The sequence below is a fragment of the Peromyscus leucopus genome, chromosome X, assembly GCF_004664715.2.
Source record: "Peromyscus leucopus breed LL Stock chromosome X, UCI_PerLeu_2.1, whole genome shotgun sequence".
Lineage (NCBI taxonomy): Eukaryota > Metazoa > Chordata > Mammalia > Rodentia > Cricetidae > Peromyscus > Peromyscus leucopus.
Genome location: NC_051083.1, coordinates 9,263,749 through 9,287,242, shown reverse-complemented (window position 1 = coordinate 9,287,242; position 23,494 = coordinate 9,263,749). Strand labels below are relative to the sequence as shown.

At 38.5% G+C, this 23,494-nt stretch overlaps 1 protein-coding gene across 1 annotated transcript in view; it reads left to right on the top strand.

Annotated features, from left to right (window-relative positions):
- The window catches only part of LOC114697631 (amine oxidase [flavin-containing] A), a 68,101-nt gene extending 56,435 nt beyond the window's left edge, over positions 1–11,666 (top strand). Inside the window, exons 10-15 of the mRNA XM_028875899.2 lie at positions 2,572–2,625; positions 5,900–5,957; positions 7,294–7,391; positions 8,218–8,329; positions 9,352–9,414; positions 9,603–11,666. Coding sequence (XP_028731732.1) covers positions 2,572–2,625; positions 5,900–5,957; positions 7,294–7,391; positions 8,218–8,329; positions 9,352–9,414; positions 9,603–9,749 — 532 coding nt within the window. The 3' untranslated portion in view covers positions 9,750–11,666. The remainder of the gene's footprint in view (positions 1–2,571; positions 2,626–5,899; positions 5,958–7,293; positions 7,392–8,217; positions 8,330–9,351; positions 9,415–9,602) is intronic.
- The last annotated feature ends 11,828 nt before the right edge of the window (positions 11,667–23,494 follow it).

Genomic DNA, 23,494 nt, shown 5'->3' with positions numbered 1-23,494 from the left:
TTTTAACAGTATGTTGTCCAAAGGACAAACACTGCAAAAGATAATAAACTTGCTCATTTTTTTCTTTTGTAAATCTCTTTTGTTGTTATTATTACAACAATATGAGGGTTGAGAAGAAATATTTTGTCTTTCATTACTGTTGTTGACCAGCTACTCTTGTTATATTAGGGCAGTAGCCTCTACCCTCTCCTTTTTTGTATGTACAGCACTAGGTGTTCAACCTAGGGCCCTGGTACATGCTATGCAAAGGTTTACTACATTTTGTGCAATTTATTTTGATATAGGGACTCACTAAATTACTCTGTTGCAAAACTGGTTTTAAACTTTCCTACTTCAGACTCCTGAGTAGCTGTAATTACAGGACTGTACTGCCAGACCCAGCTCAATTGCTTGTTTGCCCTTCCTTCCTTCCTTCCTTCCTTCCTTCCTTCCTTCCTTCCTTCCTTCCTTCCTTCCTTCCTTCCTTCCTTCCTTCCTTTCCTTTCCTTTCCTTTCCTTTCCTTTCCTTTCCTTTCCTTTCCTTTCCTTTCCTTTCCTTTCCTTCTGCTCTCCCGCCCGCCTGCCTCTTGAGGCAGGTTCTCATATAACCAGATTGGAGTCCAACTTGCTATATATGTGAAACTATCCTTTAACTCCTGATCCTCTGGCCTCCACTTCCTGAATGCTGAGATTACAGGCATGTGCCACCACATCCAACTTTGTACTTTGTTTTGATAATGAAAACCTTGTAGATATATCACCTCCACTTTGTTCTTTGCATTTGGCCCTAAGAGTCAAAAACAGAAGTGGTAATTAACCAGCACTGTGTTTATAATAATCATCATCTTTTTAGAACTATTAAATGTCTCCAATGCAACCCCAGCATATTTGATTTCCACAGTAAATGGCTAAAGAAAATTGAACAATATTTGTCCATAGTTAAAGTGATTATTGTATTCCTAACTTGAGATTTGACAGAAATAAACAATACTATCTTTGAGGTCAAAGCCATACTAAATCAGCTGACTAATAATTGAATTTTTCATCAGATCTTGGTAATTTTGTTTAAAATAGTATACAAGTCAAAACTTACTGATTGTTGCATAAACCTAAAATATAACCAAAACCATTAATTTTGAGCCAAAACTAGGAGTGCTAACTCAAGCAGACTTATGATTATATCCCATAAAGTTGAATAGTTCAGTATTATTTTTAATTCATTCATTTTTAAATATTAAGACACAAATGATGGATTTCATTGTAGCATTTCCATGCATACTTTGTTTTTTCAGATACTCTTCTTCCATTCTCCATCCCCATCCTCCAGCACCCCTCTTGCTAGTCCCTTTATTCAAATAATATGCAACTTTCTCTGAAATTCCATCCTGTGTTAACATACTTTTTGTATCTTTGCTTCTCAGAACATTCTCTAATAACAATCCTAAAAGAGTTGCCAGTCAAATTGATGAACACTTTTATTGAGAGTGAGGAGAAAAGGAAGTATTCCCTTTCAGCCTTGATCTATCTATCTATTGGATGTCTCTAGAACAAAATAAATACAATTTTTAACCATTTTTAATGAAGAAATAGTTTCATCACACTTTAGTTGATTTAGATTTGTAGTGGGGACTGGATAATAAATACAGAACTTTCTGCATACTAATCAAGTGCTTTACCACTGAGCACAAATACCCCTGGAATTTGTAAGATTTCTCTTTCTATTAATAGTGTAAGTAAGGATTTCATCTCACAATCAAATTCTTTAAAATGTATGTGCAGTTAGTATTATTGACATAATAAATAGAATCTATTTGACTAAAGGAGCCAGATAGAGTTTTACTGAGTTATTTTATTGGGAGGCTCTATTTAATCAGATCCCAAGGAAGCTCACTTAGAAATAGAGATATGGGTACAGGAGATTTATTGGGGTAAACTTTAGGGATTACTGCCTTTGTGGGAGGGAAGGAATCAGGACCAGCTAGAGAGAGAGTTGAATGTCAGTGTTGTCCAAACCAAGATCTCAGCCATCCCATGGAAATCTGGAAGCTGGAATGACCTTTCACAGTTGTCCCAGACTTAGACAAGGGAATGGGCCAACTTAATCATTGGGTGTCAATTGCCTCTCAGGAAGGGCAGGATATTGACCCAGGGAGTTATCTGCTAGTGATTATAATTGCCGGGGAAGGATTTATCTGTGAGCTAAGAGCACCAATTACTGGTTCTGAAGAGCACTTGGGCAGGGTGTGAGGGGTGTGCCAGGGCATTTATGATAGGCACGAATTAATAATTGTCCAGCTTTTATTGAGTGTCGTTATCAGGATAATTATCTAATGCAACCTTAATATGTTCAATGCCTAATTCCCTATAATATCAAATATGGTGTTAAATTTTACAAGTAAAATATTGAGTAAGAGGTTACCTGTTACTTGGGAGCTTACAGCCTATCAGAGTTTTAGTTACAGAGGGAGCCTAAAGACAAGATGACACTTGCTGTAGGAGAAGGGGAGGGTTGGGAGAGCTCATTAATGCTGAGTAGGTAATGGTATGCATTTATTGTGACAATAACCATTCAAATGTGGCTTCCTTCTCCAGCTTCATACTTGCTCGGAAAGCTGATCGACTTGCTAAGCTAAATAAAGAAATAAGGTAAACAATTTATATCTGATAAATCAGTAAGAGTTGCCTTTACATTCTGTTTGTTGTACCAATAATAGTAGAACAGCAGCAAGAAAAGCACAATATTTTACAAATATTCTCAACCTCAACAAACCAACTTTTTTTTTTTTTCGGTTTTTTTGAGACAGGGTTTCTCTGTGTAGTTTTCATGCCTGTCCTGGATCTCACTCTGTAGACCAGACTGGCCTTGAACTCAGAGATCCGCTTGGCTCTGTCTCCCAAGTGCTGGGATTAAAGGCATGTGCCACCGCCGCCAGGCACAAACCAACTTTTAAATACTTTGCTATGTTCTCTTTGGTCAAGTCAATGTCTGTGTGCATGTATTAATTTACTTTTACATATTTGTGTTCATTTTATGTGGTTAAGAGGTAGGTTTTCTTATGAGATAATTAGAGGTAACCAGAACACTTAGGCTATCTAGAGCACTCATGGCTTAAGCACTTTTCTTAAGAGCACTACCGCCTACTTCTGAATACTGTCACCTTGGTGATAAAGCTCTAACTAGGAAAAAACTTAACATGATGTGTGTGCGTGTGCGTGCGTGTGCGTGTGTGTAGACTTATGCATGCCATAACACGAGTGGAGAACAGAGAACAATTTTGTGGCATCAGTTCTCTTCTACCTTGAAATGTGTTCCAGGGATTGAACGCAAGTCAATCAGGATTACATAGCAACATGTGTACCCACTGAACCATCCTGCTAACCCTAACATGGGAATTTTGGAGGGTCACATCCATTCAAATCATAGTCATTGACATGTGACAAAGTCAAGAGTAGCAGATAACACATCCATATTTTTTTTTCATTATACCACACTAAGCTTGACATTTTCTTTTGGATTTCCTGCCTTTCCTTTCTATTAATAATAAAATAAATACCAGACTGGAGGTAGACATTTGGTTATGATTCCACATACTGGCGGAACTGTAAAGTTCTTGTATGACAAAACCTTTACTGAATATATCAGTGATGAGAGCAATGGTTTTCAAAACTGTGTCCAACTTTCCCAAAAGGTATTTGGAAAGTGGAAAGTCTAATTTCTTGAGGCTTATAGAATATGATTCCATAGGTCTGAAGTAGAGACTGAGAATTTGTATTTTTTAACCACCTGCTCAAGTGATTATGATGAGGAAACAGATTTATAAGCCAGTGGATAGACACAACTGCAAAATGATTTGCATGGTGACCTCATTTGCCTGCAATTTAAAATATATTCTATTAATTTTTAAGCCAAACTAATCTAAATGCATTACCCTGAGTGGAGAATGTAGCTCAGTGGTAAAGCACATGTTTTTTTGTATGTGAAGTTCAGTGTTCCATCCCTGTCACACACACATAAAAACTTTTTAGGTATTAACATCATTGTCTTCCATATGTCTTCTCAAAAGTTTTAATTTTAATGAGGGAAAGGAATGGGAAAGATAATTCTCTGGTGTGTTTGTGCAAACTTGTCTTTGGCTCATTTAATAATATACAGTAAATGATATTTTATTATGTTTTCATTTATGATTAAAAGTTAATTACAATGAAAGTTGATTTTTAAATTTAGCTCTACTTTAGTAAAGATTTTATTATAGTCAAGAAAATAAGTTAAGTACATCAAGCTTTTAGAATACTGATTGGCAGTACTCTTACTTGACTTGGCAATATTTTTAATTGACTCCGAATGTCTGAATTACTGCCTATAATCACTCATAAAGTGAGAATCTGCTGTCTCTTTGTGGCATAGAAAAGAGGATACCATACTGAAGTGAGCATAGAATTTGACTCAACACTTATTGAGCATCCACTATGGGCAGAATGCTCACAATAGTAAAGGAATTACTATCCCATTACTTAGCTGAATGGTAGTAAAGGAATCTGCAGCTCACAGAACTTGAGCTTCATCTCTTGAATGGAGAATTTAGATTAGACAGAGAAAGCAAGTAAGCAGTTAAGTAGTCTTAAGACTTCTTCCTGTATCTTAAGGATTTAATCAAGCATTTTCTAACTGTCCTAGAATTGACATATCCACTTTAAATTATGTGACATCATTCATGAATGACATTTGTCTCCTTTAAAACTTTGCATAGGCCGGGTGGTGGTGGCGCACGCCTTTAATCCCAGCACTCGGGAGGCAGAGGCAGGAGGATCTCTGTGAGTTCGAGGCTAGCCTGGGCTACCAAGTGAGTCCCAGGAAAGGCGCAAAGCTACACAGAGAAACCCTGTCTCAAAAAACCAAAATAAATAAATAAATAAATAAATAAAAAACTTTGCATAGAAACAGTATAGCAATAAGTAGCATTTAAAATTCCACCTCCTCTTCTAAACTTAACCATCTGTACTTATACGATAGAAGTTCTAAGAGTTGTATCAGTGGTATAAAAATAATGATATCAAGAACAATAAGCTTACATTTTGTTCCACACTATTTAGAAAAATTTGGGTTATGTTTTAAAAATATTTTCTAATGCAATTGGCAATGTAAACTTCTATATTTTTACATTTGTTTTCTTTATTACTAGTAAGCTTAACTTTTGCATGTATGTGTGCACTCACATATACATATTCTTAACCATTTCCCTCATCTGGTCTTAATGTTTGTTTTATGGATTTGAATTACATCTTTTGATTCATTTTCATAAAAATTATTTTCTGATTGTTCATTAGCCTTTAACAAATATTTCAGAGACATTTTTACATATTTAAACTATATAAAAACTGAAAAGAGTAAATGTGACTACTATATATTCAATACTTGAGATAGAGCCATTAATTTATAATGTAAGATGAGTAAATTTAGTAAATTATGTTTTTAAAAAATTCACCAGGAATAATTGTGAGTTTAAATTATATCTTCTTTTAAGAAGAGATTAGCCAGACATGGTAGAATATACCTGTAATCCCAGGTCTCAGGAGGCTGAGGCAAGGGGATCAAGGGGATCACTGCAAGTTTGAAACCACCCTCATCTGTATAGCAAGTTGCAGGCTATACATAGTGAGACCTTGTCTTTAAAAAAAAGAAAAATTCTGTTGATTCCTCAAATTACTGTGTTGAGACATATGATGTTAATCAGCATACAGAAATCCACTGAGGCATATAAGTCAAGTTCAGGGATTAATTGACTATTTGTTTTATAGTTACAGAAGGCTATTGTTTCATTTTTCTTCAAGGGAGTCATTATCAAGTACCCTAGAACTTAATGCATTAATTCCATGCCCATCAGTTAATACTTATGTAACATGTCTTTGCTCTTCTCTATAGGAAGACGAAAATCTGTGAGCTCTATGCCAAAGTTCTGGAATCTGAAGAAGCTTTACATGTAAGAACCCTCAGTCTCTAACAGGCTTTGCTCTGTTGGTTCAGAGTGGTAAATTAAAGCAAGTTCTGGTTTCTTGTAAGTCTTAAGCAGAGAATAGAAATGGGTATGTTTAATTTATAGAATTAATTTCAGCAATCCAAAGGCATTAAAAACTAGTGTCAGGTACATGGAACTTGTGATATGGCATTACTTTGGGCTTTTTAAATGTTCACTGCATAATAGGCATGCAATTGTAGTAAGAGACTTGGAGCCATAATCATTATGTCATGGATTATTGAGATTGGTCTGCAGAACAGAGACCCTGTGCTTCTATCATTGTCAAGTGCTTGCTGTAAAATAAAACCCCAGATATGTCATCATGTGTTGCCGAAGTCACTGTGATATATATTTAACACACTGGTCTTAATGTTTGCCCAGGTCAAAAACGTACTAATTCATTTCTCCACATGGAGACACAATTCATACCTCATTTGGCACTCCTAGGGTTTTTTATACTGCTTCTGAAAGCAATGAGAAGGAAATGGTTTCTGAAGAGTCCACCAATAACTTAAGACTTTTTCTGTGGATTGTTGTTTAAACTGTGCATATAATAAACATTTAGAATGTGACAGGGAAGTCATGGAAGTCTCTTTCATATTCTCCAAGGAGCACTTTCATCTTAATTGCTTCCTTTGAGCAGTATTTTTACCATGTACTTTTCCAGCTTAGGGAAGAGATCCTGAAAAAATGCTTTGTGCTCATTTTCTACTTGCTCCCTCCTAGTCTGCCATTGTTAGTGATACCTGGGTGGATTGGAAAAAAAAGTCCACCGTCTTAGACACTCCAGAGTTTAGAGAAAACATTTCCAAAAACTGATTGTTAGTAGTATTTCCTGAAGACTTAGCTCTAATCTTTAGAATCAGCCTGAATGAGAATGTCCTCGCTACCAAGTATTGGGCTATATCTTGACCCCCTTAGGCAAGAGGTTAAGAAAATCAGTGTCTTTATTTTACAATGTACTCTTTTTTTTCTTGCAATGCTGAGAATTAAACTTGGGGTCTTGTGCATGCTAGAAAAGTGCTCTACCATTCAGCTTCATCCCCAGACTGATTTCTTTCCCTCTCCCTCCCCTCCTACTTCTTTCCCCTTTCCCTTTCTTTCTAATTTTCTTATTCATTTTCATTGTGCTAGGGCTCAAACTCAGGACCTTGCACATGCATACCACTGAGTTCCATCCCTACTTTATGCTTTAAATATAAACTTTTTGTTAGTGGAAAATACATAAGAGCCTTCACTGTTGATAGGTAACAGTTCCACTTTTATTTTCTTTTGTAATTTTCTTTCCATTGAACTACAGCCAGTCCATTATGAAGAGAAGAACTGGTGTGAGGAGCAGTACTCCGGGGGCTGCTACACAGCCTACTTCCCTCCTGGTATCATGACCCAGTATGGAAGGTACTGCCCAATCACTACACCAACTCATATAGGCTGGCACACATTTAAATAAGCTGTGTTCAATAGGAATTGTAGGACTAAGCAATATTCTTATTTGTAAATCCCAGATAAATAGCTTATAACTTAGTGGTTGCCCCCAGAGAAATGAATGTTAACACATAATACTCTGTAGCAGAGTACTATGCAGGACTTCAGATGTCAGCAGCATTTATGAGATAAAGACAACTACATTGTCCTTTGGGAAGCCTTTGGAGCTTTCCTCACCATTTATTTTCACAGGGCTACCCACTCACAGGACAATGAATATATTTGTCCAGCATGTCTGTCTTGTCAACAGAGGAGCATCAGATATTCTTCTTCAGAGGGAAGAGTTCTTGGTGTATACCAGCTAAGTTAGAAGGAGATGAGATCTACATGGCCTGGGAGTCTACCTTTACTTAGAAACACCGTGATTCTTATACATTGTTATTTCTTTGCCTTATAGGCATAGGATTTAGAATCACTTGCTCAGTTTCAAGAGATACCACATAGGAGAACTGTAACCCACATGTTCTCACAGACTGAGTGGCTGGCTGAAAATAGGTCATTATTACCTTTAGTGAAGAATAAACTTACAGTCTACTTCTTTCAGGCTTGATAGTTTAGATCCTTGTGCACAGGTACAGGAAACAAAGATAGCCTTTTACTTTGGGCTGAGATTCATGTGTGTTTTCTCCTTGTTTGGTTTCCCTTCCTTTGTGGACTAGATGAAGGCAGTAAGTGATTGGCTCATTTCCCCTCAGCACCTTCCTATTTAACTCTGTGTGACCTCTTTATTTCCTTGAAGGGTGATTCGCCAGCCAGTAGGCAGGATTTACTTTGCAGGCACAGAGACAGCAACACAGTGGAGTGGCTACATGGAAGGAGCAGTCCAAGCTGGAGAACGAGCAGCTAGAGAGGTAAGGGAGGAATCAAAGGTGCACTCCTTTTTCAGATGTAAATGCGTCTTGGGAAGCAGTACTGTGAATTGAATTGAAGGCATACGTGAGAGATATGGGCTATCAGTGAGCCTAGCCCTGTGGCAGCATTTTTTTGGGGGAGGGGGTTGAGACAAGGTTTCTCTGTAGCTTTGGAGCCTGTCCTGGACTAGCTTTGTAGCCCATGCTGGCCTCGAACTCACAGAGATCCGCCTGGCTCTGCCTCCCCAGTGCTGGGATTACAGGCATGCGCCACCACCGCCCGGCGTGTGGCAGCATTTTTGTCATTTGCTCTTTCTGGTTCTTTGTTTTATGTTTATATGGATATATACTTGGGCTATTTTATTGACACAGTTGTTCATATTTGTAGGATACACATTGATATTTTGATGCCTATGAATAATGTACAATGATCAAATCAAGATAATTAGCATCTCCTTCATATCAAACATGTATCATTTCTTTGAAACATTCCAAATCCTTTCCCCTAGCTCTTTGGAACTGTATAGTAAATTCTGATTATCTTTAGTGACCCTATATTGTTATAGAATGTTAGAATTTATTCTTCCCATTTGAATTATGTTTTGGCACCTGTTATCCACTCTCAGTAGCCTTACTCCCTGTTGCTTTTCTTAACTTCTAGTGGCCTCTGTTCTTTTTTCTACTCCTATAAGATCCACTTATTTGGCTTCTGCATGTAATGGATAGCATGCACTATTTGTATTTTTAGGCATGGCATATTTCATTTAAGGTTTTGTTGTCCTCTAAGCTCATCCATGTTGTCACATTGACAACATTTCATTCTTATTTAAAGCTTAATAATGTTCCATTGTATGTGAATAACAATTTTCTTTATTCATTCATCCATCTGTTTCTTGACACTGATAGTCTATGTACACATTTCTTTGACATCCACCTGTGGGTTTATCAATGTTTAATATGACTTTGAATCTGTCAGAAGTATATAATGTCACATTATAATGCCATAGTCACTTTTCTTTCAGGTCTTGAATGCTCTAGGAAAGGTTGCCAAGAAAGACATATGGGTTCAAGAGCCTGACTCCAAGGTAGGTTTGCCTATTCCATCTCTATAGACAAACTACAGCACATAAAAATTACATTTACCTTCTTTCAGCCTTTGCTTTTATTATAGATGCAACTGTCTTGGGGATAGAAATGCACATTATTACAGATAGGCTTTGTTTCTTCTAGCCGTGCAAGAATTTCTGTTAATGATCTGTGTTTATTCATCTAGGATGTTCCAGCATTTGAAATTACCCACACCTTCTTGGAGAGGAACCTGCCTTCCGTGCCTGGTCTACTAAAGATCACTAGTTTTTCCACCTCTGTGGCTCTTCTCTGTTTTGTATTGTACAAGTTTAAACTGCTGCCACAGTACTGAACTTTTTCACCCTTGGACCTCCTGCTTGATCATCCTTAGCACCATCACCATTAAAAGAAAAATGTGGATGAATTACAGCCCGTGCTATTGGGCCATTTAAGTGCACTTGATTTAACCCTCCTCAGTTTAATCTTAGTCTTTGTAAAGTGATAACAATCCCAAGAATCACCTAGCTAATTATAGTAAGACCAAGTTTCATCCTGTTTATTAAACTAATTCATTTTGGTTGATAAAATGTAATCCTGTGAATGTTTAATTTCAAAAAGGTGAAGTACTTTTGAGGAATAATTTCTGGGTTATTTTTCTTGCCTTTAATGCAAAATGGTTGATGGTTTCAGAAATAAAACACTTGATTTACTGTAACTTTCACATACCTACTCAGATGTGCAAAGTAAAGTGGTGGCTGAAATGTTCCTTAGGTGTCCTCACTGAGTGTTTCCATGTGAGACAAACTACAATAGGCACTTCCTTTTCTGGACTGTATCTAAACACGAATTAGCCCTTGTCAGTAACATTCTGTGCTGATTTAAGGAAAGTAGCATTTTTTTCCCTGTGGTCCCTGGCTGTCTGATCATAGAATTAGATCTCTAAGCCTACCTGTGTCTTCAATATGGTTAAATATTAGTATGCCATTTTCTCTCAAGTACCAAAGGACACATGAAATTTTCTCTGTTGTTATTTATTGAGACAGTCAAATACAGAAATGAAATTAGGGCTCAATCTGATAACATTGCTTGTTTTAATTATTAGGTTTTATAACAGACATTAAACTGAATGATTTTATATATTCAGACTGAGTTCTCGATCTTACAAGTATTGTGGGCATGGAATGGTGCCTATCTCTTCTCTTTCCCATTTGAAAAACTGTCAATTAAAAAAAAACCTTTCCAAAGGTTTCAACCACAAAGCACTTCCTTTTTTAAAAATAATATTTTTTATTTAAGAAGAATTAAAATATTGCCAGCACATGCCAGCCAACCCAAGTTTATTGCACTAGCTTTATGCTAAATGCAAACTTAAACCTCTGGGTGCTGATGTGAGGGCTTGAGATCTTTAAAGTTTTGTCCATTCTAAGAGCAGAGATCTAGATTTTCTGTCCTGTTTTATCTTACAATTCAAAAGCATTTTAACAAACTTAAAATATTCAGTGATATCTTAGATATTCTCCAGTACAGAAGAAGTTGCCTGGATTCATATCAAACTGCAGTGAAAATTCTCATCACTAATCTGTTAGAGTTGTGTGTATTAACTTACTGATTAACTCAGTCCTGACACACCTTGAGAAATGATTTAAACAGCTGAACTGGCAAGGGTTCTAACAGTATTCAGATTATTAGTATTGAACTATTGAATGTTGAAAATCTGAGTTTGCAGTTTACCCTCTTCTGCCTCTTAAAAATCCAATTAATCCATCCTAATGATATCCATCCTATTAAACTATGGCGTGGGTATTAAAATGATTTCTAGTATATATGTGCTTAGACATGTAAATGGGAGTTGAAAAACACCCTATGTGAGGTTATCTACCACAAAGATAACATAGGTCTTTTCTCTGAAACAGAGGGAAAAAAGTCATTTTAAGAGGTTGATAATCCCCTTCACAGTTCTGCAGCCAGTTGGCCTTTCTCCATAGTTAGGATGAGAATTAGATTTAAGAAGTACACGTTTTTGTCACAGCTGTTAAATATGGTCTCGTATTATGATGAAAAAATTAAACTTTACTGAAGGACTGTGAACTATATTTTGTTTGATGGTTGTGAACTTGGTGCCTAATGTTCCATGTCCAAAGTTGGCCCCAGTGCTACATGTGGGCGTATGTATTTGTATATGATTTGCCACCGAAGTAAGATTCTGTCTGTATGGTACTGGGTTTTGTTGTTGTCAATAAAATGTGATGCCAACCTTCCTTCAAATAGACTTTTTGTTTTGCTGATAGTTCTATCTATCAGAAGGTTCAAAATGGGTTCTCATAGCCAGAAGTCTATAGAGGATGAACTTCTAAAAAGCATTTGATATTGAGACTCCAAATTCACATCACTGGGTTTCATCTTCAAGTTATGAAGGTTGCCCTGGAATAGATCAAATGCTATAATACTATAGTTTGTCTGGCTGGGGCACAATTGTGGATTCTACAACAAGTTGTGGATTCTTTCCTAATTAGCTTATGATGCCTTGAACAGATCACTTGGGTTCTCTGCCTCAGTTTCCCCATCTGTGGAAAGATGATCTTGTGCTAGATGTCTTCTCGGGATTCTCTTCATTACAGCATTATGTGATTGATGCATTCCGTTTCTAGTACTATTTCACTTATCACTTTTTGGGTTTTCTAGGAACAGACTGATATGCTGAGTCAGAGCAAAAAGTTACTGGAGACAGCATCCTAAGCGGATGAGGAAAGCAGGATTGTGCCGGGGAGAGTTAGCCTGCAATGCAATTGCAACTGAGGACTCAGGACATTCTATTGGGAAGATTGTTGAGCTGCCTCCATCAAGGCAAGATCTAGGCTCTTTGTCCTTCTATCAGCTACTCTCTGGAAGGGAGTGTGTCCACAGAAGAGGCAGGTCCAGGAACAATTCCGAATGAGAAACTGCAACTGTGATTTTCAGGCCCTTATAAGAAACTGGGATCAGCCTCTATCCTGGCAGCTGGGGGATCCAGGACACAGGACAGTGTCTAGTTCTGCACAACATAGAAAATGGCCTTATCTTATATAAGCTATTGTGGACTTGAACTTTGGTTGTATAGAGTGGCACTACCTGTCTGAACTTATCCCTATTAAAAAGGTTTTATTTCGACATTATTTTTTTTATAAAGGATAAAGAACAGTTTGGAAGGAATCCTGAAAATGAGTTAAAGGAGAACCCTACCTACACATTACTAACAAAAATCAAAGGGATACATATATGCTTACAAATAGTTGTCTTTAATAGTCAGCTAAAAATGAATAGCAAGCCTGAGAAGTAGAGATTAGATGACATATGAGTTGTGTGTTACTCTGAAAGGTACAAATTCCTTTTGATGACTGCCGGTCATAGAAAATTAAAAGTGCTTCTGAAGATTTGGTTCACATGACCAAATTATTCTCAAGTACCTCATTAAAAAAAAAAGAAATCTATTTTATATCATTTGAATGCCAAATTGTTTTTGGATGCCTTTTGTTCTCACACAATACCAATAACCACTGAGTGAAATTACTGGGATGGATAAAAGAGGGGGCAAAAAGACAGAAGACAGCAAAAGCCCTCTTTAGTGCTAGCCCTAGTCTCTGTCTCTGTCTCTGTCTCTGTCTCTGTCTCTCTCTCTCTCTCTCTCTCTCTCTCTCTCTCTCTCACACACACACACACACACACACACACACCATTCATATGTCCTGCCTATATAGCCATATCCATATCTCCATGTCATGGCTGACAAAAGCGGTGCTATATACCATACCATGTGGGACAGAGGTGGGGAGGATTCTCACTATTCTGTAGAAACCACCACTTTTCATCTGTGCTGACTGATACATCTCTAGTAAACAGGAGAACAACGTGAAATGGGTTAAATTTAAAACTACTGTTCGCAGTACACAGAAAAATCCATAAACAGTCCCTAAACAGAAGGACTTGGTGAGACCTTGAAAAGAGGATGAAAGTAAAGGAAGGCACTATGTAACAGCAACAGTTTCTCTTTCCTCTAAAAAACAAAGAAAGGCACTAAATAACAGCAACAGTGTTTTCTCTAACTCAGGGCTTTTGTATCCTATGGCCAAGGCCATTCTCTTCACAGTCCTAAGATAAGGCAGGCAGGCCACAAAGTGATAACCGTTGCTTTTGTTTAAATCAAAGTGATTGATTTCAACTGGAGTCAAGTTACAGAAGGTAGCTTTGGAGGCCTCCTGTAAAAATATGAGAGAGAGAGTACTTCTAGACCTCCCTTAATTCATGTGTAATCATTATGTCCACTGACTTGAACTCCTTTACAGTCACACCTCTGCATGAGCCAGTTTTTCCTAATAATAAGCCTCAGATATTTCCCATGAACCACTGAAGTCCATGAATGAAGTCCGGAAGAATGGAGTGGTATGGCATGGGTGTGAACTGGGGGAAAGGAGCGCTGATTGAGGATGAGGGGAGAATGGGAGATTCTAAAAGACCCACAGAACAGCACACCAATGAGAACCCTAACAGGTCTGTAGAAACAATGTGGAATCATTTGTTATTAAAATGCTCCTTGGCAGCCACTCAGAATGCTTACTTTGCAGGTTTCACTGTAGTGGTGAGCAGGCAAAGCCTCAACATATTTTCCATCAACCTTTTAAAATAGAAGCAGAAGCACTTCTTAAATTGTGTGTAACACAGATTGCTAAACAGTCTTACTAATAAAAAAAAACAACCTGGAACCAGATATTGGGGTATAAGCTGAAAGATCAGAGTGATAAAACAAGCCACAGCCAATCTCACCTTACCAACTCCTCAGCCTCCAGAGAGCTTCCTGTATACCCATGCCTTATATACCTTTTTGTGCCCTGCCATCTTATTTCCTCTCTCCACCCAGCTCTATCTCTTCCTGTCTACCTGTACAGATCTCCAGACCTCTATGGTTAACTAGTGCTGGGATTAAAGGTGTGTGCCACTACGAATGGCTGTGTTCCCAGTATGACCTTGAACTCACAGAGATCCAGATGAATCTCTGCTTCCCAAATGCTGGGATTAAAGGCGTGTGCTACCACTGACTGGCCTCTATGTTTAATATAGTGGCTGGCTTTTTCCTCTGATCTCCAGGCAAGCTTTATTTGTTAGAGCATAAATAAAATATCACCACAATTGTGAGCAGTCATGACCTTGGGTTTTTTAAAAATCACTTAACACCTATGTGCTAGGTAGCCACTATGGGATTCAGTAGTGAATCAGACATGACCTGCCTCAGGGAGTACTCATGTGATTAGAGACACTAAGTAATCTATTAACTGGGGTTCTGTTCAATTCTATTATAGAAAGGCACGGGTTCTATAAATGGAGGGTAAGAGAGATTTAAGGAGAGGTTATTAGGATGTAGTCTCAAGGCTCCAAAAACATCACCAGATGTAACAAGTCAGTAAAGAGTCTGCAGAAGATAAAGAGTGAAGAGGAGATGACATGACTCATCACAAGAAACATCAGTAAGTGTTAGATTCCATTTGTCCTGTTAACAGCCCAGTGCACCAGTCTTTTTACCCACTTCCCCTCTCTGCACGACCCCTTCCTGCCTTTGGAGATCTTCAAGACTTTCATACAGAATATTTTGACCATATTCATCCCCTCTCCTCCTAACACCTCCCATTATACTCCTACCTCCATACTCCCCAACTTCGTGTCCTTTTTTTCTTCTTTTTTAAAAACTCATCTTCATTGGCAGTGACTCCTTATCACCCAGGTCGTGTGCTGTTGAGTAAATTTGTTTTAAGAGAGTGCCATCTACTGGCCAAATACTGTTCATTTCTGATGGGAATTCTCAAGCATTCAGGACCATTGGCCTTAGCAAAAAACAAGAGGTATTACCTGTACCTACCTGTGATGGCTTCTTTTGTCATAGCCCTTTCTCTGCCCTATTCTTTGAGTATGATTTTATCCTGTTAGAACTGCTTGTTCCTCAGACTCTTGTGTCTGTCTGAATAATAGGCAAGAAGGAAAATTCATGGATATTAAGAGAAGTGGGATAGAAAGGTCAAAGGAGAAAAAAAAATATCAAATGCTGCCTTAGCCTAGAGAGGTGGAAAATTATGGAGGGACATTTGGCCAGGGGTATGTGGTAGAGACAGAGGTCTACATGACTTTTCGGGTTTGGAAAGCAAAATTGTGTTTGTTTTAGACACTCTATTATTCTGGACCATATCAGATGTCTTTAAGGCACCCTAGCTTATATTGGACTGTTAAAATTTGGGAAACATACAGCTAATAGTTTTGGCATCTCAAGCAGGACCCATGTACCTACAGGGGATGAGGGTTCACTTAAGGGACCTAAATGGAACTAAACAGAAAAGAGCCTTGATAAGATCCACATCCAGGATGGTAAACTGTATCCTTGGTCAGACCCTTACTAAATATATCTACCAGTGACCTTGGTTTACATTAAAAAATGGATAGAGATGCTCAGTTTGCCCAGTGTAAATATTTATCTGCCTATCATATACCCTCATAACCATGAACCAGCAAACAATGGGCTAGGCAGATGTGACCTCTCAGTGGGCTCAAGAAGGCAGATAGCAGCCAGCAGTGGATGGGCATAGTATCTAGACTGTGCTGAAAAAATCTAAATGTATATATGCAAGGTGGGTTCACCCAGAGATGGGGCAAATTCACACAGGCCAAGGGGAGTTAAAAAGAGCAAATCAGCTTTTCTCCCAAGCAGCCTGACCACCTTTGCTGTGACAGCCATTTAACTTTCTGTACAGGCTTCATCAAGTGCTGGATTGTCCCTGTAACAAGTGACTAAGTACTTGGTAGCTTAACATGACACAAGCTTCTTTCTTATCTTTTAGTTCTGCATTTCACAAGTTCAAAATGAGTCTTACAGAGTTAAATTGAGATGCTGGCAGTTATAGTTTCTTCTGGAGGCTCTAGGGAGAATCTGCTTCTTGCCAAGGCTGCCAACATTCCTTGGCTGGTGGTTCCATTACTTCAGCACAGGACCCTCCCTTCATTTTGTTCCTCCTGTCTGTCTTAGAAGAATCCTGTGATTACACTGGCCCTACCAGGATAGTCTCTCTATTTTAAGATCCTTAGTCACATGTGCAAAGTCTCTGTGATAGAAGAGGACAGATTCATTGGCAGAAGGATTAGGATCTGAACATCTTTAGTAGGGCCATTATTCAATCTACCTTGTGGGCCTTGATAGTGAAAACAAAAAGTTAAATGTCATATCTGCCACTCCTCAAATCCTTGCTGTTCCAGGCATGGAGAAACACATAAAACCTTTGATGATTTCAAGCATTATGGATTCTGCCCTGCTCCCATCCATACCTAGCTTTACTGTCTTCCACATTCGTGCACAAACACAGACATAAACACAAGTCACATGCACACACACACACACACACACACACACACACACACACACACACACACAGAATACCCAGGGGTCCTGGAGATTTTGCTATGTCCAGCGTGGGATATCTGAGGGAAAAAAATCTACATATACTATGGTCTTATGTCTGTTAACTTTATTCCTCTAGGACAAAATTCTATCAATACAGTCACAGCTCCATCAGGCATTCAGGGCAGGAATAACTCTAGGTGCATCAAGCTCCTTATCCATCTATTCTATTTCTCTGAGGTGAAATCCTGTCTCCATAGCTTCAGTTCCATCCGGTTCCCTCTCCTAGTCCTGCTAACAACTAAGCTCTTATGCTTCCAGCCTCATCTTCGTCCTCTGCTACTATTCTCTACTCCTAGCACTGATGGACTTTTCTGCCTTACGGTCTACAAAACCTCTGTCTTCCTCTTTTCTCTGGCCACGCCTTCTGTCTGCTCTACAGAAAATGCCTGCCCTTTCTTTCACTGGCCAAGGGTTCTCTGCCTCCTCAGGAATGTAGTTCTACCTCACACCTTGATATGTAAAAACCTCTTTTGTTCTCAGTCAACTGCTCTGGAGAGCCTTAGTCCCTGAGGCAGGGGAATGGTCTGAGCTTCATTTGCACAAGAAGCAAAACTATGTGTCTCCAGCCAGCCAATCTCCTTGGCTCAGCTGGGCAGTTAGTTACCTAGAAGTTCAGCAGGTCTGAGGAGCTGAACTGTTAGCCAAATGGTCTGGGCACGCAAGAATTTCATAGCAGAAGACAGCTGAAATATTATAAGCTGGATAACACCAAATATTCATAATAAATAGCTTGCTTTTTGACAGACCCTTGGCCGTTCAAAGTATAGCTTTAATACACAGCTGAATCTCTAAATATATTCTTGTGGCTGGCCACACACACACATACACACACCTGATTTGAACAATTTCCCAGTTTTGTCTTTTAGATTAAAAAAAAAAGGCTAGGATCTGGCATCCTGAGGTACAGCATATTCTACCTTCCATAAGTATATAAACGGCCTCTAGGTTTGCACCTTTTTTAATACACTAGAGAAAAGAAATGTTTATACACTAATGCCAATGACTGAATTCCTTTCAGACTGCACATGACTGAAATCTGGGCTTTCATAGGGACCTGAGAGGCCTCCTTTTATAAGGTAAAGCCCCAAACAAGAGCATCTTACTAGGCATTTGCCAGTGTTCACTGTCCAAACATGTTAGAAAGGGTCCAAGCAATCAAAGTTTATCAGACACATAGCAACATGGTGGTGGGAATGGGGATTGGGTGGGGGTGGGGCTTTACATCAACAGAGTTTAGTTGGATGTAGATACTTTTCTCCTCTGCTTCCTGCTCCTCCAGCCCCTCCTCCACATTTTAATTTTTTTTCTTTTTTGTGGGAGAAGGGGCACAGGGTTTGGTGTAACCCAGTCTGGCCTTCAAAATGCTTATGTAGCTGATAATGACCTTGAATTTTCAATTCTCATGTATCCACCTCCCAAGTTCTAGGATTACAGATGAACACCCCTATGTCTGGTGTCTTAAGATGGAAAATTAGGGAAGAACTTACAGGATTTGCACCTGGAGTTAGGTTATATTTTTGTTGTACCCAGATCGTAACCCCCAGAGAGACCACCAAGGACGAGCATACCAGAATGCAAAAGCAAGGTTTACTTCTGCTGCAAGTCATGACAGGGATCTCATCTCAAGCCATCTCAAGTGAGGCAGGGAAGAGCTACTCTTTCTTGGGGAAGTTAGTTTTTATAAGCAAAACCCATAAAATTTCTTAGAGGGGAGAGGGTTAGTATGGGTCCATCCTTGATTGGTCCAGTTTTTCCCGGGCCTGGACTTTATCTTATTCTAGCTTATCTGTTTGCCCTGTCAGGAGTTTTACAACTCATCTCCGGGGTCTGGTCATGTTATCTCCGGAGAGGGGCATCTTGTGGTTAATTGGTTACCATCAAACTTCCTGACTTTGTTCTTTTGAGTTCCTGGGGCTGGCACCATCATTTCTGGGGACTTGAAACTGGCCTGGGTCTATCTATATTGAGATATCTTTGTCTAAGGCCCCCTTTTTGAGACAATAGAGTGAGGATCTTGTTGTGCCTAGATCACGTCCCCAAAGCCACCACTGGAGACTTTAGGTACAGAATGCAAAAGTAAGGTGTATTCTAAGTTTACAAGCCTCCAGGGAGGCTCTTCCAAATCTCTCACTCACAGCAGGGAGGTTGGAAGGAGTGCTCCCCTTTCTTTGTGAAGCTAGTTCTTAAAGGCACATACTATATAATTTATTTTAACCCACCTCCCTTTTTTTAGTCTTTTGGTCGAATATCCTGACTTTTCCAAAGTCCCTATAGCAAATACAGCCACCTGGGGAAAAGGGGTCTAAGTTCTTATCTACACTTAGGAATCCTGGTTTAAGCTTCTCTTTGTCTGTAGGGGATAGAGTGGGGGGTTTTACTGAGGTATCACAATTTTAAGTCAGGTTTAGCAAGGCAGAAAATTGTTTGGAATTGGAAAAGTTTATGACAGCTGTGGGCAGAGTGAGGGTAAGATCTTGAAACAAGCCCCAATAAGCAATTGTTAGACATTATAAAGAACATCATTTTCCCCCTTCCCTTTCTACCTTCCAAACCTTCCCATATAATCCTTTGTGATGGCTGTTCTTGGTTGTCAACTTGATTACATCTGAAATTAACTAAAATCCCAAAACAGAGGAACACACCTGTGAGAGATTTTTGTTAAATTCGAAGTGGGAAAATTTACTTCCAATCTTGATCTTTAAAGTAGGAAGATACACCTCTAATCTAGATCTTTTGAGTTTGGAAAACCCATGATAATCTGGGCAATACCTTCTTATTGGAGGCCTATATAAGGTCAAGGAAGAAGGAAGCTTTTGCCCTTTGCCTGCTGACTCTCACCTCCCTAGCAAGTCCATTTCTTCACTGGCAGCAGAGCCTACTTCTTTGGGATTCTAGCATATATTGAAGATAGGCTAAGATATCCAGCCTCATGGACTGAACAACTACTAGATTCTTAGACCTTCAGTTCATAGGCAGCCAGTATTGGACTAGCTGGACTACAGTCATAAATCATGTTTACATATCATACACACACACACACACACACACACACACACACACACACACACACATATATATATATATATATATATATATATATATAGAGAGAGAGAGAGAGAGAGAGAGAGAGGAGAGAGAGATGGGTTGTGACTCCTTTGGGGGTCCCATATCAGATGTCTTAGATATCAGATATTTACATTACTATTCATAACAATAACAACATTACAGTTATGAAGTAGCAATAGAATACTTTTATGGTTGGGGCTCACCACAACATGAGGGACTGTATTAAAGGGTCTTAGTATTAGAAAGGCTGAGAATCACTGCTCTAAAGAAATCTGACTAATATATTCTTTTTCAAATTTATGGCCTCTTTTCTTTAATTGTTGCATTGATATATGCATATACATATATATTTCTAAATACAATATGTTCAGCCTGTGTAATGTCACTGGTGTGTATGTTTTCAGAGCTGACCATTTGGTATTGAATAATCAATTGATGTGCTCTTCTTTAGAGACTATTTCTCCCACATATTCTGGACATTAACCCTTTGTCATATGTATAATTGTCATAATGTATAATTCTCCCCTTTGTATGGACTTCCTCTTAACCCGGTTGATTGTTTCTTTTCTTTCTTTTTTTTTTTTTTTTTTTTTTTTTTTTTGGTTTTTCGAGACAGGGTTTCTCTGTGTAGTTTTGCGCCTTTCCTGGAACTCACTTGGTAGCCCAGGCTGGCCTCGAACTCACAGAGATCCGCCTAGCTCTGCCTCCCGAGTGCTGGGATTAAAGGCGTGCGCCACCACCGCCCGGCCCGGTTGATTGTTTCTTTAGCTGTGCAGAAGCTTTCTAGTTTTATGAACTCCCACTTGTCAATCATTGACCTTAATTCTTAGGCAAATGGAGTTCTGTTCAGAAAGTCCTTTACTGTACCTATATTATGTAGGGTACTGCTTATGTTTTCTTTCAGCAGTTCTAGTGTCTCATTTTTCACACTTAGGTCTTTGATCTATTTGGAATTAGTTTTTGTGCAAGATGAGAGATAACTTGTGGTTGATATTTTGTGTACTCCCAATAAACTTATCTGGCGGTCAGAAAACAGAACAGCCACTATATTAGGCAGTGGTAGCACACACCTTTAATCGAGCATTCAGGAGGCAGAGATCCACACTGGAAACAGCCAGGCATGATGGCACATGCCTTTCATCCCAGGAAGTGATGGTAGGAAGCAGTAAGGTATATAAGGCATGAGGACTAGGAACTAGAGCCTTTTTTAAGCTTTTAGCTTTTAGCAGTAGTTCAGCTGAGATCCATTTGGATGAGGACTCAGAGGCTTCCAGTCTGAGGAAACAGGATCAGCTGAGGAATTAGTGAGGTGAGGTGGCTGTGGCTTGTTCTGCTTCTCTGATCTTCCAGCATTCACCCCAATAATTGGCACTGGGTTTGTTTTTATTAATAAGACCTTTTAAGATTCATGCTACAATAACTGTCTAATTTCATTATTCTACATATGGATCTCCAGTTTTCCCAGCACCATTTGTTGAAGATGCTTTCTTTTCTCAGCTTATGTTTTTGCTATCTTTGTCAAATAAAATTGCCAGGGCTACATGTTTGGGTCTTTAATTTGGTCTCATTGGTCTGCATATCTGTTTATTATGCCTGTACCATATTGTTTTTACTACTATGGGTCTGTATTATACTTTAACATCCAGAATGGTGATCCCCACCAGCATTGTTTTTTAGTTTAGTTTGTTTGTTTGTTTGTTTGTTTGTTTTTGCTCAGGATTGTCTTGACTATACAGAATCTTTGTGATTTCATATGCGTTTCAGGATAGTTTTTAAAGAACTCATTTTTATTATTTCAGAATTTGGTATTACAAGAAGCTGCATTTACTGAGATAAGCAGCCAGATTATTTTAACTGGTCTCCCTTGGCTTAATTCAGCAACAGAAAAGTACAGTTTTATTTTTCTAATTCAGGTATTTTGGGGGAGTACCATAAATTATTGTAACTATACATGTATACTTTGTATAATATTCAACTCAGAGTAAACATACCTACCTCTTCACAGTTATTTTTTGTAGTGAAGCATTCAAAATCTTCCTGCCTGTTTTTGAAATACATATTTTATCATCACCAATCATCATCATACTGTGAAACACAGTACCAGAATTACTTTGCCTAACTGTGACGCAGTGCCCATTAATCAATCTCACCTATTTATTCCTTCCCTTCTGCTCTCTCTAGTTTCTACCTTCAACTTCTATGAGATCAGTACTTTTAGATTTCATGTAAAAGTAAATATGTTATTTTGCTTAATGTAATCACCTCTAGTTCTATGAATGCTGCCAAAAATCAGAATTTCATCCTTTTTATAACTGAATAGTAGCCCATGGTGTGATATGTAATACATTTTTTTTTATCTATTTAGCAGTCAATAGACACATAGGTTCTTTCCATTTCTTGGCTATTACGAACAGTGATGTAATAAACATGGGCATATGCATGTAGCTTTGACATAATATTTCATTTCCTTTAGACAGTTATCTCTCACCATATAAAAAACTCAGCTCAAGGTGGATTAAAGACAAATATGAGGTCTAAGTGTAATGAAAATATACAGAGACATTGGTATGAGCAAGAATTGTTTGGATAGGAGCTCAAAAGAACTGAAACAAATGCAAAAATACACAAATGGGCTATAACACCCTAAAAAGCTACACAGCAACAAGGTAAAATCAGCAGAATGAAGAACTCTTAGCATACTCTATCTGACAAAGGGTTAGCATCCAGAATAGATAAGGAATTCAGGATAATAGCAAAAAGAAAAAAAAAACATAATCTGGTGGAAAATGGACAATAGTCTGAAACAGAAATTTCTCAAAAGAAGATCTACAAGTGGCCAATTTTGTAAAACAAAGTGCTTGACATCACTCACCAGCAGAGAAATGCAAATGAACACCATGGCCAGGTACCACCTCATTCCAAATAAAATAGCTATCAACAGAATAGAGATCCTCAGCACCCACAAGAAAACAAACATCTGAAACTGCAGCCCCAGGGGATCTGATGTCCTCATCTTGCCTCCATAGGCACTACATGAATGTGGTACATAGACATACATGCAGGCAAAACACCCATACACATAAAATAATTAAAACAGAAATCATGCTGGTTTGTTTCTTACATTCAACACCAAACTGGAGCTACTTATTATTATTAGATGCAAATATGGGTTTAGTAGTCCCAAATATCTTCTTTCTTTTAATTTTTTAATAGTGTGTGTGTGTGTGTGTGTGTGTGTGTGTGTGTGTTTGAGTATATTTATGAGTACCTGATGCCCATGAAGGCTAGAAAGGGATGTCATATCTCCTGTAATTGGAGTTACAAATGGTAGTGAATACCATGTGGGTTCTGGGAACTGACCTGGGTCCCCTGCTCTGAACTACTGAGTCACCTTCCAGTTACGCTCCTCCTCCAAAGCACTTCCTTTAGAAATAGATTGCTGGTTAAATTGCCCTACTTTCAAAAAGAATACAAATGTTAAGAGCTCACATTTCCAGAGACAACTAGACCTGGTCTTCAATCTTGATTTTGAGTATATGTTTTTCTTATGTGAATTTAAT